The 17,500-nt window shown below is 34.0% G+C and overlaps 1 protein-coding gene across 6 annotated transcripts in view; it reads left to right on the top strand.

Moving 5' to 3' along the window:
- USP47 (ubiquitin specific peptidase 47) overlaps positions 1–17,500 on the top strand; it is a 104,333-nt gene that overhangs the window by 74,194 nt on the left and 12,639 nt on the right. For 4 of the 6 annotated variants that reach the window (XM_061440784.1, XM_061440786.1, XM_061440782.1 and 1 more), the window contains 12 exons: positions 153–248; positions 330–482; positions 2,910–3,077; positions 4,819–4,950; positions 5,384–5,460; positions 6,006–6,061; positions 8,471–8,583; positions 9,254–9,358; positions 10,173–10,380; positions 11,864–11,979; positions 14,202–14,321; positions 16,017–16,794. In XM_061440784.1, the coding sequence (XP_061296768.1) occupies positions 153–248; positions 330–482; positions 2,910–3,077; positions 4,819–4,950; positions 5,384–5,460; positions 6,006–6,061; positions 8,471–8,583; positions 9,254–9,358; positions 10,173–10,380; positions 11,864–11,979; positions 14,202–14,321; positions 16,017–16,794 (2,122 nt within the window). The remainder of the gene's footprint in view (positions 1–152; positions 249–329; positions 483–2,909; positions 3,078–4,818; positions 4,951–5,383; positions 5,461–6,005; positions 6,062–8,470; positions 8,584–9,253; positions 9,359–10,172; positions 10,381–11,863; positions 11,980–14,201; positions 14,322–16,016; positions 16,795–17,500) is intronic. The other 2 variants (XM_061440785.1, XM_061440783.1) reach the window with 1 other exon arrangement.

The raw sequence follows: 17,500 nt of genomic DNA, 5'->3' as shown, positions 1-17,500 counted from the left end.
TACTTTTTTCCCTTTTTTGCATTTGAATTCTTAATTTTCTAGCCATTCTGTTTATGAGTATTTTGGTAATTAAAATTTTTTTATATTCAGGACTTTATCATTAACATTATAATATTTCACAATAATTATACAACAATTTGTTTTCTAACTAGGAAGAAGCATTGCATGCATTTATTCAGCCAGAGATCCTGGATGGCCCAAATCAATATTTTTGTGAACGTTGTAAGAAGAAGTGTGATGCACGAAAGGTAGATGCCATGTAGAAATTAATACTTAATTATCTGAGATAATATTCAGTATTCAGTAGATTCTCCCCACTTTTTTTTTAGGGTCTTCGGTTTTTGCATTTCCCTTATCTTCTGACCTTACAATTGAAAAGGTTTGATTTTGACTATACAACCATGCACAGGATTAAATTGAATGATCGGATGACGTTTCCTGAGGAACTAGATATGAGTACATTTATTGATGTTGAGGATGAGGTAAATACTTAAAAATTATACTTCAGTTTTGATCAGAGTAACGTGATATTCTTTGAAAAGACAGGATATTAAAACTGAAATTATTTATTTGAGTAGATAATCTTATGTTTCATAACTTTCTCTCTTTGAAAAGCATGTTTGTTTATTTGACTCTGCTAGGTCTTAGTTGCAGCATGTGGGATCTTTGATCTTAGTTACAGCCTGAGGGATCTCTAGTTCCATCAACAGGGATCGAACCCAGGCCCCCGCAGGAGGAGCTTGAAATCTTAGCCACTGGACCACCAGTCTCTTATATTTCATAACTTGCTTAGTTATTGAAATATAGCAGTCTAGAGATGGGCTGCATTTGTGTTTCTGGTACACGATAAACAGAACAAATACAGTGTATTGAATGAACAAGCAAAATGGGTACTGTGGCCTTAAATTTCTTGTTTTGTCTTAGTGACTTTTTCAATCATTAAGTTTTCTGGGTTCTCATTTAAGGTTTTGTTGTTGTTGTTGTTTAGTCAGTAAGTCATGTCCAACTCTTTGTGACCCCATGGACTGCAGCCTACCAGGCCCTTCTGTCCATGAGATTTTCCTGGCAAGGATACTGGAGTGGGTTGCCATTTCTTCTCCTGGGGATCTTCCCGACCCAGGGATTGAAGCCATGTCTCCTGCACTGGCAGGCGGATTCTTTACGGCTGAGCCAACAGGGAAGCCACTTAAGGTTTACCAGCTCATAAATTGGCTAGGTTATAAACCTAGATAATAAAGATATTTTTAATTAGTTTTTAAATTAAAACTTCTAAGATAAAGAATTTAAAATTAAATATAGTTTGAGAATGAGACTTTGAAGGCACAGATAATGCTAATTAATTTCTTCTACTCATTGACCTCCCCAAATTCTCTGGTTCCTCTGTCCTTATCCAGTAAAGGATTCATAATGTCCCATTCTATTCGTTTGGAAACTCCTCTGATTTAGTTATTAGGAATATGTACAGCCATTTAACATAGTTGTTAGAGAGTGATAAATCTTATTCTCAAAACTGCCATAAAGCATTTTTTTCTGATTGGAATTCATCACAGTAGTTAAAAAATGCCTTTTCCCAGAGGCTCAAAAATAATTTCAAACATTCTCAAATTTTATTTATGCTCTTAACTACTAAGAAATTATTTTCTGAGCTTCACTTTCCCTGTCTGTAAAGTAAGGATGATAATTGATTTTTATAGCTTTTCTAAGAAGAGATTGCCTTACATAGAGTAAATGTTCATTGAATGGTACCTGTGTCCAGGTAATATTTTGAAAGGTTTAATTTGAAATAATATCTCAAATACTTGTGCTTAAGCTAGGAAATCTATCCATAGTACACCAAACTTTCAAAGGAGATTTCCTACTTGGAGATCAGTATTAGATTGGTCTTCTTATATTCCTAATGTAGTTCTTGTAAAAGGAAGGCTTTTCCAAGAGAAAAAAACTGAGACAGAAGGTTTGACAGGAACTTTGAGAAAGTTATAGGTCCATTTCTTGGGAGAAGAGTAGGTGTTCTGGCTTAGTTAAAAGAGGTTTTGGGAATGATCTCTTTGAACTTCGTGTAGAATTGTAAAGTTGGTTTTCATTTCCATTTTTCCTTGGACCAGACTTTCTTGAAGAATGAAGACTATATGTTAGATGTAATCCTTAGAACAAAATTCTTGGTAAAAAGTTGGTACTTACTACATATTGCTTGGTTAATTCAAGAACTTCTATGCAGCGCCTTAAACATATCAAGGGCCTGCATTTTAGAGAAGAGTTTTCAAACTTTGTATTTAAAATATTTAAGGAGAAGGGAGGAAGGAGTTGTTTGAGGATTTCTAGGAAGAATTCTTTAAGTTAAATTTGTCTGAAAGAGATTTAAAAATCATAAAAGCATGGAAAAGTATTATTTACTGTTGTTGCATTTCTGCCTCCTATAACTGGAGAATAACATTCTTGAGAGAGACAGTATCTTGTTTTTCATTCTAATTGTCTGTAATACCTAGCATAGTGATAAACTGAATGGCACTTTTTGTTCAAGAAAGGAGATGGTGTTCTTTTGGGATTTGAGAACAACAGAAGCTCACTTTGGAGCTTAGGTTCTCTGCTTTTATGGTTTTTGATGAAATAAATGGTAGTTTTATACTGTTACTTTGCAACTGTAGCATAAATGAGGTTTAGTAGAATTCTGAATCAATAATTTGTTAATAGAGGATGTTAATAAGGATGTTAACAGAAATGGTTTTAAAATACACTTTTTTGTTTAAGGTCTCACTTTTTTAAGAGAAAATAAATTTGCTTAAAGTAGAATAAGTATTTTTATTAGCAATAGTGTCTTAAATTTTGCAAAAAAGTTCACAGCATATAAATTAAAAGGTTTATATTTTCCCTTTATTTGCCTTATAATTGTAAGATAATTATGTTTTATTAAGAAGTCTCCTCAGACTGAAAGTTGCACTGACAGTGGAGCCGAAAACGAAGGCAGTTGTCACAGTGATCAGATGAGCAATGATTTCTCCAATGACGACGGCGTTGATGAAGGAATCTGCCTTGAAAACAATAGCGGAACTGAAAAGATTCCAAAACCTGGACTTGAGAAGGTATTTTATAAGTTGTGGTTTTTAGTTGAAAGAATAAAGTAATTGCTGAGCTGCTATTATAATTCTCTTAAAAAAATTTAATTGCTACTGTTTTTAGGCATATATAATCAAAATTAAACTTTAGGAAAAACTACTTACAGGTGGGAGCATTGACTTCTGAGACACTGAACTGTCACTGGCCTTTGAAGTAACAGCAAGGCTCTAAATCTTATATCAGAGTTTTCTCATATAGCAAATTGAAAGCATGAGGCTAGATTTGTTAATTTAAAAAATTCTGGCTATAGAATCCTTTCTGAAACAATAAGAGAATTAATCTTTTTTAGATAGGGAACCCCTCAGTTTCCTTCCCCTGCCCTATGACAGCCCTTAAGGGACTTCAAAAAATGATATAATTCCATGGATTATAATTTAAAAACTACAAGACTGAATAATATCTAGGATAGAATTTTTTTTGTTACTAGGTCAGTGATTTTTAAGATTTTTCAAACCATTTCACATTTGTGTAATTTACTTTTTTGAGGGTAGAATTACAAATCAAATGTCTTGAGCCTGGTGTGAATAATGCATTGCCAGTCTGAAGACTGATCATGAATTCAGGTCTTACACAGTCATATTAAATACAGGCTTTTTTAAGGCAGTGTTTAAGAATGGAGTTTCACTTGAATAAATCTGTTTTTAGACCAAGACCATTATTCTCATCACCATTACCAGTACGCTTTACCTTTTAAAATTATCTGTTTCTTTCAGGGCAGATAGATGAGTGTGAATTGCTGTGATGAATAATGTAACAGATATATCATAACTTGATATAAAGATCATTGCTTTCAAACAAGAGTTGGAAAACTATGGCTCAAGAGCTAAATCCACCCCTTGCCTGGTTTTTCTACGTAGACAATTATGTCTTATCTTTTTTTTTCCCTTTGTCTTGTTCCAATGGATAGGAATTCCCATACTGTGTTGAATAGGAATGGTGAGAGAAGACACTCTTGCCTTATTATTCCCAGTCTCAGGAGGAAAGTATTCAGTCTCTCGTCATTAAGTATGATATTGGCTCTTTCATAGGTTTTATGGGTTTTTTGTAGATGTTCTTTATCAATTTGAGGATGTTCCTCTCTTCCTAGTTAGTTGAGAGTCTTTGTCATGGATGGGTTTGGATTTTGCCAAATGCTGTTCTGGATTCAATTAATTATGATCATATAATTTGTCTTCTTTAGCCTGGTTTACATTGGTTGATTTTCTAATGTTGAACCAGCTTTGCATACCTGAGAGACATCAAATCAATAGATTAGTGTATTACAGATACTACATAAATACATTAGAAGATGGTAAAAAAAAAAAAAAAAGATGTTCAAAATCAACTTATTTAAATTTTTAAAAATGTTAGTTGAAATGTATTGATTTTGATGTGCATATCAGAATAGTCTCATGTTAAGCATCTGCTTCTAAAATTTCAGACTATTTTCTTCTTTTTACATAAATATATAAATTTATATCTCAGTTATGCACTGTTCTAAAGGTTATAGCATAATTAAAATGTGAAAGAATATGTCAAATGAAACTGGTGGTATATAAAATTATGTGGTGAATTACCATTTAATGATCTTGGAGAAAAGTTGATTTGCCATAAATAAATAGCAACAACCAACATATTACCTCACTGTGTTTTAGTAGAGAATAAGAAATATACAAATTACGGTTTTGTGTTTCTCCTCTGCTCTGAGTTACTTTTTTTTTTCCTTAGAATTCCTTGATCTATGAGCTCTTCTCCGTTATGGTTCATTCAGGGAGTGCTGCTGGTGGCCATTATTATGCTTGCATAAAGTCTTTCAGTGATGAGCAATGGTACAGCTTCAATGATCAACATGTCAGCAGGGTAAGGAGGAATTTTTTAAGATTATTATTCTGAAAGACAGGAGTAGGGATGTTTCTCATCAGTAGAAGGGTTTATTAAAAATGGGAGACAGTCTGTCCAGTGAAGCATTTTAAGACACATACCTAATCAGTCTTTTGTTTTTGTTTTCAGTTAATTTCCTTTGTTTATTGTTATCTCCTTGTTTTGTTTTATTTTGAACTTGTTGAGTGTTGTAGAGATAGATTCCCAATTTTCTTCTTGGCTTGAGCCTTCATGTGGGCTGCCTATTTAAGAGGACTAGAAATGACTGACCGTTAGTAGCCACTGATTATGATTACATTTTGAGAAATGGTATCTGTGTGGTCTATTTAACTCTGAGGTTAAAACTTGAGTTCATATTGACATAAAGGTGTTAGATGGTACCAAAAAAAGTAAGTACTGTAACAACTTTTAGATAACACAAGAGGACATTAAGAAAACACACGGTGGATCTTCAGGAAGCAGAGGATATTACTCCAGTGCTTTTGCAAGGTAAATAACTTCCTGGTTTTACTGTTCATAAATTAGAATTACAAGCTTTTCAACATTTTATGCACTAAAAAGATTTAACCCAGGGGTCAACAAGCTGTAACCTATGGGCCAGATTCAGCCTGCCTACAGTTTTTGAAAATAGTTTTATTGAAACACCACCATGCTCGTTGGTTTAAATACAGTATGTTCATCTTTTCCCACCAGAATAGCAGAGTTGCCCACAAAGCCTATGGCTTTTACCATCTGGCCCTTTTCCGTAAAAAAAATTTGCTGCCTACTGGCTTAACTGAAGCAGTCATTCAGGGACAAAGGTTTTTTGAAGATTTTACTGTATTACCAAGAGAAGACAGAGGATTTTCTCATAAATGTGTCAAAGTAGTCTTTTTTCCTAGAATGTTTAAATCTGAACCTGTTCAAGACTACATTATTTTTAATTGTTTGAAACAATGAAAAAACTTCTATTTAAAGTAAAAATTTGATGCTAGGAAATGGAATCTTTACAGTCAACTTTTTGTCCCCATTAATCATTTTTATGTTTTTACTAGCTCCACAAATGCATATATGCTGATATATAGATTGAAGGACCCAGCAAGAAATGCAAGTATGTTGACATATAGTTACTTGATTTTTGTCTGTGTTTTAAACAAGTTGTTTTTTTTTTTTTTTTTGCAAGCTTTATATACCCAGATAACTACTTTTAAATGATAGGACTTTAAATTTTTTATGTGTAGAGAATTAATTATAAAGATAGTTTTGAGGTAATATTAACTGGTAAAAGCATTTGGGAAAAAGTTGAACTTTTCTTTGTAACCACTAAGAGACAAAACTTAACTTACTCTGCATTATGCACATTGGATATATTTATTTCCAGTAAGATTGTATTCTGTGTAGTTTGGTGCAGTGATGACGGTCCCTGATCTGTGTAGCCGTCATAACTCACAATTTGCATGTCCCAGAGGAAATTATTTATTTAACTTTTCTAAGTCTTACTTTCCACATATGTGAAATGGGGATGTTATAGGGGTTTTTTTTTTAGTATTTTATAGCATTGTTATAGAAAATTGAGATAAAATTTTAAGCATTTAATTTCATACTAGAGTTAAAGTTACTTGCTTAAAAAGCAAGTAAAATTTTAAGAGTCGAGTACGCATCCTTTATATTTTTAATTTTATTAAGAATCTTAAAAATAATACTGTGTACAAAGCATGTGGATTTGCCTTTCTTTTTTCCTTTTGTAATTGCTACTTTAAAAAATTACAGTTCTTATGTTTTCTTGCTAACTCTGATCTTGACAGAAACAGTATTTGCAGATAGGTGTATGATGTGTGTGTGTGTGTACATAGAGATATATAGACAGGTGATATGTCTGCTCATATTTTCACAATTAGTATAATTATTGTCTTTGATTTCAACATATTTCCTTTGTTTAGAAATTGCCATACTATAAGTAAGTCTTTTAAGCAGTCTAATTAGTGTTTTTGTTTACATTTTCATGAACCCTCATGAGATTGTGAATTCAGTTGTTGCAAGGCCTAGGACTTATTTATCTTTTCACCAATGATATGATTCAGGGACTGCTGTATAGGGGCTGTTCAATAATTTACAATGTAATTATAAGAAAGAGAAAAAAGAAATTACAATGAGAACTCATTTCAGAATAGAGATTTCAGAGTAAAAGTGTTCATTTTCACTTTACACATAAAGAAACTATACCCAGAGAGTGACTTGTCCAAGGTCGTAACTGTCCGGAGGGAGGACCAGGATTATAGTTTGTGTCTTCTGTGGCCCTCAGTATCCCATGTGTTTTCAGTAGTGCAATAATTCAGCTTTCTTTTATCTGCTCCCCCAATTCTAGTTTTGTGATAAAGCACCAGGGGGCACTGTATGTATAATGCAGAATGTTTTTTAAATTAGAGCTTATTTCTAAAAACAGTGGATTTTTACCTTCCAAAGAGGAGTGATTTTTTTTTTAATCATAAATTGTTCTCCCTTTTTAATGCCCAGCAATCATTGGCTTTATTAAACAGTGTCATAATCTCATACTGTCACTTCTAACACTTTGAGTTACATTTGAAGTTCTTTGATTAGAAGGCAGCTGGGAACTTCCCTGATGACACAGTGGGTAGGAATCCACCTGCCACGGCAGGGGTCATGGGTTCGCTCCCTGGTCTGGGAAGATTGCATCTGTCAAGAGCGACTAAGCTTGTGTGCCACAACTATTGCGCCTACACTCACATATTGCAACTACTCAGCCTGCGCACGTGCTGCCACTACTGAAGCCCGTGCACCTAGAGCCTGTGTTTGCAACAGGAGAAGCCGCCACAACGAGGAGGCCGTGCACCACGAGAAAGAGTAGGCCCTGTTCGCCGCAACTAGAGAAAGCCCACGCGAAAAGTGAAGACCCAGTGCAGCCAAAAATAAATAACAATAAAAAAAAGAATGGTGCCTCCCTTACTAAAGAAGGCAGCTAAAAGACTGCTGTGAGAACAAAGGAAAGATGATCATATTAGTGAATAATAATAAAATAAATACCATTTGTAGTAAAGTGTATCAACAGTATTTATTACATTTCATTTTATCCCAGATAATAACTCTTTGTGGTAGGTGCTATTAATAAGCTGAGAAAAACCAAGGTTTGGAGAAGTAAACCTGCCCAAGGTTGCACAATTTCGTGATAGCACTATTTGAAATCAAAAGTGCTTTTATTTTCAAGTTTAAGGGAGGCTTTTTCACTCCAAAAATCTTCATTTACCTGCTCGAGTTGTCAGGAGCCAAGAGGTATATAGGTAAAGATCGGCTTTTTGAAGCCTAACCATGTGTCATCATTAACTACCTCTTCACCGTTGTCTGGGAGAAGTTTGTGTTCCACGTTGAAAGACTGCTGTAATTGAAGTAAATTTTAATAACAGCTGTAGTAGAAGTATATTCTCTGGAAATATAGTAGAACAAAATTGTATAAAGGAAGCTCAGTCTCTGTGGCACTGTTTTACCCTGTTTTTACTGTTAATAGAATTTCTAGAAGTAGATGAGTATCCAGAACATATTAAAAACTTGGTGCAGAGAGAGAGAGAATTGGAAGAACAAGAAAAGAGGCAACGAGAAATTGAGCGCAATACATGCAAGGTTGGATTTCCTAATTTACTTTTAATTAAGTGCTATTAAACTTTGCTTAACTGCGTTTCTCAAAACTTACTCATTGAGTTGTGTAATCATTAAGCAATGTAACCAACTATATTACTGAGGTAAAGTGATTTTATTTTTATGCATAAAAAACCAGTAATGTAGTGATAATAGTGCTGGTAAGGTTACAATGAGATGAACTTTGTAACATTCTTCTACAAGAATAAATTTATAAAACTTTCTGTCTGATATTTGCATTACATTTATCAAGAGCCTTAAAGCGAATTTATATTCTTTCATATGATTCTCTTAAAAAATATCATCTAATGAAATAATTACAGTGCAGTAAAAACTTTTGACTACCACGGCATACTCCACAGTATTTTCCAAATTAGGGAAAAATTGGAAACAACTTGAATGTATATCAGTAGGAGAGTGATTTCATAAATTGTGATACATGCTTATAAAGAAACATATAGTTGTTAAAATGAATGATTTTGAATTTTTGATAGCAAGACAGTATCAGTTATTAAGTGAGATAAATAGACCCGAAGGAGAGTGATCTCAATTATATTTTTTAAGAATTATAATAATTTGATTTAAATACTGTCTACAAAAGAAGTAATTTGATGTATGACTTGTTGAGTTAATGATAATATTTTACATTTTCTAGATAAAATTATTCTGTTTGCATCCTGTGAAACAAGTGATGATGGAAAATAAATTGGAGGTTCATAAGGATAAGACACTAAAGGAAGCAGTAGAAATGGCTTATAAGGTATGTTTAGTTGTACTGTTGGCATTTAATTATTGATATCTTACATAATGGTACTAACATTTTCCCAAGTTTTTATTATAGTCAGTAGTAGTATAAACACTTGCAGTAGCTTTTTTTTTTTCACTTGCCCATTAAATCCTATCACATGCCCATTAAATCCACTTGTCCATTAAATCCTATCAATGTATCTCTTAGGGAGCGTAGTTTATACCTCTTCTTTGAAATGTGGTTCATTGCTTTTGAGAACTTTCTCACTGTGAAAGCCAGTTAATCTTTCTACAACTCAGAAATAGAATTAGAAACAAAGATATTTATTTATTCTTTATATTAAGATTGTTTTTGTTTTTTATTGCTAAGTCGCTTCAGTCATGTCCTTCTCTTTGTGACCCTGTGGACTGTAACCTGCCAGGCTCCTCTGTCCATGGGATTCTCCAGGAAAGAATACTGGAGTGAGTTGCCATGCCCTCCTCCAGGGGATCTTCCCAGTGCAGGGATGGAACCTGTGTCTCTTATGTCTCCTGCATTGGCAGAGAAGTTCTTTACCAGTAGTACCACTGTAGCAGATACATTCTAAAGTTTAGAATGTTAACTTTTTAAAAGTCTTTAAAATATGTTAGTATATAGGTTGTATAATTTGAGGGATAATGAAATATGGTTATTTTAAAATACCATTTAAGTCATGCCTTTGAGCTTTTATGCAAATCATAAATATATATATGGACTTTATTGTTTGTTAGGACCTCTTGTTAGTATAGTTACATATCAGATTAAAAAATTTTTTTTTCCTTTTTCCTTGGGTGTTGTATTCTTTTAGATGATGGATTTAGAAGAGGTAATACCCATGGATTGCTGTCGTCTTGTTAAATATGATGAGTTTCATGATTATCTTGAACGATCATATGAAGGAGAAGAAGATACTCCAATGGGTCTTTTACTAGGTGGAGTCAAGTCAACATACATGTTTGATCTGCTGTTGGAGACAAGAAGACCTGATCAAGTTTTCCAGTCTTATAAACCTGGAGGTAAGCATTTTTATGGTATTTTGAATTGTAAAGGACTTACATTTCATAAAGTTCTTTGTTTATAGAAATTATTTTTAAAATTTTTACATGTTCTCAGAATGTATAATAATTTCGATAGGTTTTGAAGTAGTGAGCCACAAACCTGGAATTAAATTCTAGACTACTTTCAAAAAACTATACACAAAATTTAAAAAACAAATAACAAAGCAAAAAACAAAGTCTTCAGTAGGATTTTTCTTCTCCAGTACTAAATCATCCTTCCTTCCTATCTCTGCCTCTGCCTCTTCCCCTGCCTCTCTCTTTATAGAGAAGACCACAGCCCAAAAAAGTATATTCTCATAAAGTCTCAGAAGTAGAGTCTTTCAGGGTCTCCTTGAAGACATGGTTCCATAACTCTTTCCAATTCTGTTCTTCTGTGGATCTTCCACACCTCCTTTTTTTGAAGCCTCCTCTTTCCAAAGTAGATTAAGTATGGTATTCTTTCAAGAGCTTCTTCAGTCATACTCCACTCTATCCATAAAGAGTCCCTTTGGAGTATTTTATTTCAGATTATTTTGAACTAGACTGTAGAAATTATGATAAAAGTATAACATTGGTCAGCAAAATAACTCACTTTTTAAAAAGAGAACTCTAAACGTTGTTGTGTATTATGACACTTGTAATCTCCTTTATTGTTTAATAGTCAATACTTTAGAATAATATTCAAATTTAGATTAGCTACATGGGGGGAAATGGAAGATTGACATGTACTACATACAAGAGATTAAAACAGTTAAAGCTGGAGAATATCTGCTAAATCTGGTGGTTGAAGATCATTTATTTTTCTGGTGACTGAAAGTTAAGTTATATATGATTTCCTAAAAACAGGAGAGAAGATAGCATTAAGTTATAACATGAAACTTTTAAGTCAGAAAACAAACATGTAAACCAAAGCTTTTCTGTTGAATTTTCCATAGGATATAGAGAATATTATTTTGAGAAGCAGTCTTTGATTATGAACAAGGTCTTGAATTGTTCAGTGAATGTTGTAAAAAGCAAGTAGGGCTGCTATGTCCCCTTTAGTATTTGTTTGCTCTAGTTATTTTATGTTAGTGTTGTGGTTTTGCTCTGTATTTTAGAACTTTGGATGTGTATTTTTAGTATGCTTAAAAAATTTGACAGGAGTGGTATTAATATTTTATAAGGAAACAAAGCATGTATTTTTAAAAATCACATTTTGACTTTGGCCTTGTTTAAAGAGATCTATAAGAACCTTTTTATTCGCTTTATTTTTTAGTTCTTTATATATATTTGTAATGCGATAAATTGTGAAAGAAGTGTTAATTGTATTATTCATGTTAACATATACATCTACCATCTTGACAATTAGAAAAACATTATCTTTGCTGTTTGTTAGAAACACATTTAGAATGCATTGCTAATGTGAAATGCCGTTTTAAAAAAGAACCTCCATTTCTGTTTCTTTGTTTTTCAAATGTGACAGAAGTAATGGTGAAAGTTCATGTTGTTGATCTAAAGGCAGAATCTGTAGCTGCTCCTATCACTGTTCGAGCTTACTTAAATGAAACAGTTACAGAATTCAAACAGCTTATTTCAAAGGTAAGTTTTAAAATTGGTCAATGAATATTTTTAAATGCCTGCTATGTACAAAGCACTGTGTGGTAGTTATTAGATGTAGGAACTGATACTTACCTCAAGAAGCCAATGTATTTATAGCTTGGAGATGACTAGTTGGGAGAAAAGGATGCTTCATAATGGAAGAAACAGACTGGCCTAAATGTGAAGATAAGAATGTGAAGCAAGTGCATGTAGCAGTGACTGTGTGTTTGGCTGGATCATTGTAAAGTACATGCCTGGAAACACAGGTTCAGTTTATCTCATGGCAGGTTTTTAAATGTAAACAGAAAAGTTTGGACTCTGTTTAATGTAGGAAGTAGGTTGGTTGGTTGGTTGTTTTTCTAAGCACAACAGTGTTATGATAAGAGAGCTGTGCTGTAGTGTGGTAATTCTGGCAGTTCCAGACTAGCGTTCCCAATGGGCTGAGGGAGGAGCCAGGAACATACTAACAGATGAGGTTGTTGAAATAATTTAGGTGAACACATATGACCAGAAATGAAAAAAGTAGAGATTTGTAAGAGTGAATCTATAAATAAAATTGGCAGCACTTAAAATTGCTAAATATTAGAGCAAGGCAGGAACACAGAAGACCTGAGGAGTTTCACATTGGGGTAACCAGAAAGACAGTGATAAATGAATAGAAGTAGAAGAGTAAGCTGCTATCAGTCACATTATGTGAGTTAATAGTAAAGAGCATAGGCTCATTCAGAATTCTTGAACTGAAAAACATCATGATGAAACATTCAGATTTCCTTGGATAGAAAACTGTTTCACTCCAGAGAAATGATTATAATCCTTTCAGGGGTCTTGTATTCTGTAGAACATTGAGCACACAAATACAGGCAAAATTAACCCCACTTAGGGTCCTTTGGGGAGAAGGCAATGGCACCCCACTCCAGTACTCTTGCCTGGAAAATCCCACGGACGGAGGAGCCTTGTGGGCTGCCGTCCATGAGGTTGCAAAGAGTCGGACACGACTGAGTGACTTCACTTTCACTTTTCACTTTCACGCACTGGAGAAGGAAATGGCAACCCACTCCAGTGTTCTTGCCTGGAGAATCCCAGGGATGAGGGAGCTTTGGTGGGCTGCCATCTATGGGGTCGAACAGAGTCGGACACGACTGAAGCGCCTTAGCAGCAGCAGCAGCAGGGTCCTTTGGTGTGGTGGAAATTGTTCAGAAATCACAAGTCAAGAAACTTCCAGTTCCCAGTCATTTCTAGTTATTCAGTTTATGGTAGTATTGTCTTTTACCTCATCTGGAATTTTTTAATGCCTATTTTAACAGGGTTGTTGTGAACATGAGTAAAATAAATAAATGCTCTTTTTGTGAAAATAAATGTGAAGTATTATATAGAAGTTAGTTGTTATTACTATGTTAAAAAATTACTTCCAACACTTTTGCCACAGTAATAATCAGAGGAAACAGATCATATTTTGAAGTCATAGTTTATGATTAACTGCTCTGTTTTATAGTTTAGTCTACGAGCACTGAGGTAGAATACAAAAGAAACACATGTCTTTTCTTCGCTGAAACTTATAATTTTGTTGGGGAAAAATATGTCTGTAGAGTATAGACAAAACAGGATGCCAAGAAATTTAGTGTTTATAACTAGGATGCTTCAGAATTAGTCATCGTTAACTATACAAATGAGGTTTTGTAAAATGTAAATTATTTTTATTTGTTCATTTCATGAGAAATCTCTTAAGTGACACCAAAAATTAAGGACATGAAATTTTAGAATAACTTTAAATTTTACCTACTAATTTAATCTCATTTTACACAGAAAAAAATTTGATTTAGTAGAAGTATTAACACAATACAGAAGACCTGATCAAAAGTCAGGAAGTTAAGTGGTTTGACATCAGTTCTCACAGTCAGTTACTCAATTTCTTTGGAATCAGATCACCTCATTTACTTCATGAGTTTGGGAGAAATAGAACTTTTAGTGAGTAATTGTTACTTTTAAAATAGTTTCAGAGCATACATTTATAAGTGATACTCTGTTCTCCTAATTTACAGGCCAGTTAGTGGATAGGACTAATGTTTTTTTTTTTTAATTTGTAAATCTCTAGTAAGATTATTTTTCTCTTAATTTTCTTTCTGCTGTTTTTAAGAACTCAACAGTGTCTTATTTTCCTATATTTCCAAGTCAAGCATAATTATTTTGAGAAAGTGCTTTTAATTAAATCACTTTCATTTCAGGCCGTCCATTTACCTGCTGAGACAATGAGAGTAGTGCTGGAGCGCTGCTACAATGACTTGCGCCTTCTCACTGTGCCCAGTAAAACCCTGAAAAACGAAGGGTTTTTTAGAAGTAATAAGGTATGTCTTTTATTTTTCCATTACTATTTTCTATACTGCTAGTCACCATTTGTCTGAAATTTACCTTTTAAATTCTCACATCCTTCCAGTAACTACCTATCTTTATAGTCAGGTCAGATCATACTTCTTTGTCTTCTAAGTGAATCTTGGTGGTTCTCCTTTCTGCCTTGTTCATGTGCCGCCCCCACATGTAGTGTTTTCCCCCATCTCCCTACATTTATTTTTCAAGTCCCTGATTAGTCCTGCCTCTCTGGTGGAACCTTGATGACTACTTCTGGTCACAGTGATTATGTCCTCTGAATTTTGTTCATTCTTGAGCTCCTCCCCTAAAGCGGTACTTCATGGTGAGTCTGAAGCATGCCTAGTATACAAAAAATTCTTTTCTTGGGTTCATTCCATGTTATTCCCTTTGCCTACTCATTTATCTCTAGAAGGAAAAAGAAAGTTCATGTTGGTCTTTTTGTTGCATCTCTTGGTATCATTATGTTTCCATCATATCATTTTTCATGTGTTTATTCCTATGCTATTGGTTTACTCTGGATAAACTGTAGCAAAGTTTCCTCGATTACCATCTTTTATTTATCACCATTTCCAGTCTCTTTCATCTTAGGAAAGATTGATCTTTTATCACATTTAGCCCTTTTTTTATACTGTTTTATTAATTTTGATGAGTAATTTTTATTCACCTCTAGTTTCTTGCAGTACTTGTGTGTGGTATTTGTATATAACATTAAAATCTCTAATCTACCCTAATACTGTTTTAGGGTAAGGAGTGGGAAGGATCTAACTTAATTTTTTTCCTTAAATGGTTAGCTTATAGCCCTCATTTATAACATTTATTGAATAACATTTATACAAAAATCAAAATGCTATTCATAATTGCCAGATACATATATATGCATTTCACTTTTTAAAATTTTATTATAGAAAATTTCAAATATATGCAGAAATACAGAAAATAGTGTAATGAACCCTTATGTACTTATCACCCAGCTTCTATAATTATTAAGTCTTGATTCATCTATATGTAACTAACTACTTCCCCTAGATTATTTTAGAAACATCCCCAGCATCATATCATTTCATCTATAAGCAATATGAGTGTATATTTCTAAAAGATGAGAACTCTTTTAAAAACATAACCACAATTACATTATTACACCTAAAATTAACAGAAATGCCTTAATATTAACCAATATCTAGTCAGTATTCAGATTTCCCTGATTATCTTAAAAATTTTTTTTCAGTGAAAGTTGCTCAAATCAGAATCTGAATAAAGTCCGTAATATCTCAAGTTTATTTTAGTCTAAAGCTTTCCCTTCATGTTTGTTTCCTTGCAGTTTATTTGCTATAGAATCAAGTCATTTGTCCATAAATTTTTTTATAGAACTTGGATTTTGGTGTTGCATTGCCAAGATGTTTTTATGAATATTCCAGTAAGCAAGAGATTTGGCAGGCACACACACACGTGTGCCCCATCTGTCTTAGCACAGTTTATGGCCAGTTACAAGGAGATATGAACATAAAGTTTATTTTAGTCTCCAAAAACAATATATATGTCCTTTAGAAACATTATCATCTCACATTTTATAATCTATTGTGCACTGTCTTATACTGATGTGGTATTATTCTTACATTGAATGAGATTGTCCCCAAAATTAATGGTGTAATGTAACTCTTTAACTTACTGTTTAGGTGTTTGTTGAAAGCTCTGAGACTCTGGATTACCAGATGGCCTTTACAGACTCTCATTTATGGAAACTCCTGGATCGGCATGCAAATACAATCAGATTATTTGTTTTGCTACCTGAACAATCTCCAGGATCTTTTTCCAAAAGGACAGCATACCAGAAAGCTGGGGGTGACTCTGGGAACGTGGGTGATGACTGTGAAAGAGTCAAAGGACCTGCAGGGAGCCTAAAGTCTGTGGAAGCTATTCTAGAAGAAAGCACTGAAAAACTCAAAAGCTTGTCACTGCAGCAGCAGCAGGAGGGAGATAATGGGGACAGCAGCAAGAGTACTGAGACAAGTGACTTTGAAAACATTGAATCACCTCTCAATGAGAGGGGCTCCTCAGCCTCAGTGGATAATAGAGAACTTGAACAGCATATGCAGACTTCTGATCCTGAAAATTTTCAGTCTGAAGAGCGATCAGATTCAGATGTGAATAATGATAGGAGTACAAGTTCGGTGGACAGTGATATTCTTAGCTCGAGTCATAGCAGTGATACTTTGTGCAATGCAGATAATGCCCAGATCCCTTTGGCTAATGGACTTGACTCTCACAGCATCACGAGTAGTAGAAGAACTAAAGCGAACGAAGGGAAAAAGGAGACATGGGATACAGCAGAAGAAGACTCTGGAACGGACAGTGAATATGATGAGAGTGGCAAGAGTAGGGGAGAAATACAGTACATGTATTTCAAAGCAGAGCCCTATGCTGCAGATGAAGGTTCTGGGGAAGGACATAAATGTATGTACTTGAAAGAAAAAGGCTGCTTCTTGAAACAGCCTCAGGTCTTTTTTATCAGTTCATTTAAATTTTTAGTTGAGAAGAATCAGCTAAGAGAGATGCTTTGTCTTAAGATTACCTGTAGCATCCTGGATTATAAGATTATCCTCTCTTCTTTGTTTTCATTTTGGATACAGTTGTAGTGAGCAGTGTTCTTAGACCTGTGATGGAATGATGTCCAGACTCTGGTGTTAAAAAGAAAGAAACTAAGAATATTTTTAAAGGAAAGAAGTATAATAACAGTTCAAAATTTTAAAAAGGAAAAGAAATAGTTTAAATAGCAAATAATATACAAAAAAAGGCCAGGCACTCTAGAAACTTTTATATTCAGTGCCTAGAAAAAATTTTAATGTGTGCATTCCTTCCCTTTCTTCCATCACCTACTCCAAGGTGCACCATTCCTACACCCCCTAAAAAGTACATAACTGGGAAAGTCAGAGAAAGAAAAGGGACCTTTTCCCCCACATCTCTTTGAAGGAAACCTCAGGCAAGTTGTAAACTAGAAATTCTGAATTGTATAACCTCAGAATGGAAGTGATTTGGGCACTTGGACAAACAACAACAAAACATAACATTGTATGAGACTTAATAAAAGAATTCATAAAATATCAAACTAAAACCAGCCGGAGAATTAGCAGGACAAACAGGTGCAAGATACAAAATATTT

The sequence above is a fragment of the Bos javanicus genome, chromosome 15 (genome assembly GCF_032452875.1).
Source record: "Bos javanicus breed banteng chromosome 15, ARS-OSU_banteng_1.0, whole genome shotgun sequence".
In the NCBI taxonomy this organism is placed as follows: Eukaryota; Metazoa; Chordata; class Mammalia; order Artiodactyla; family Bovidae; genus Bos; species Bos javanicus.
Note: the sequence above shows the minus strand (reverse complement) of the source record. Positions and strands in the feature narration are given on the sequence as shown.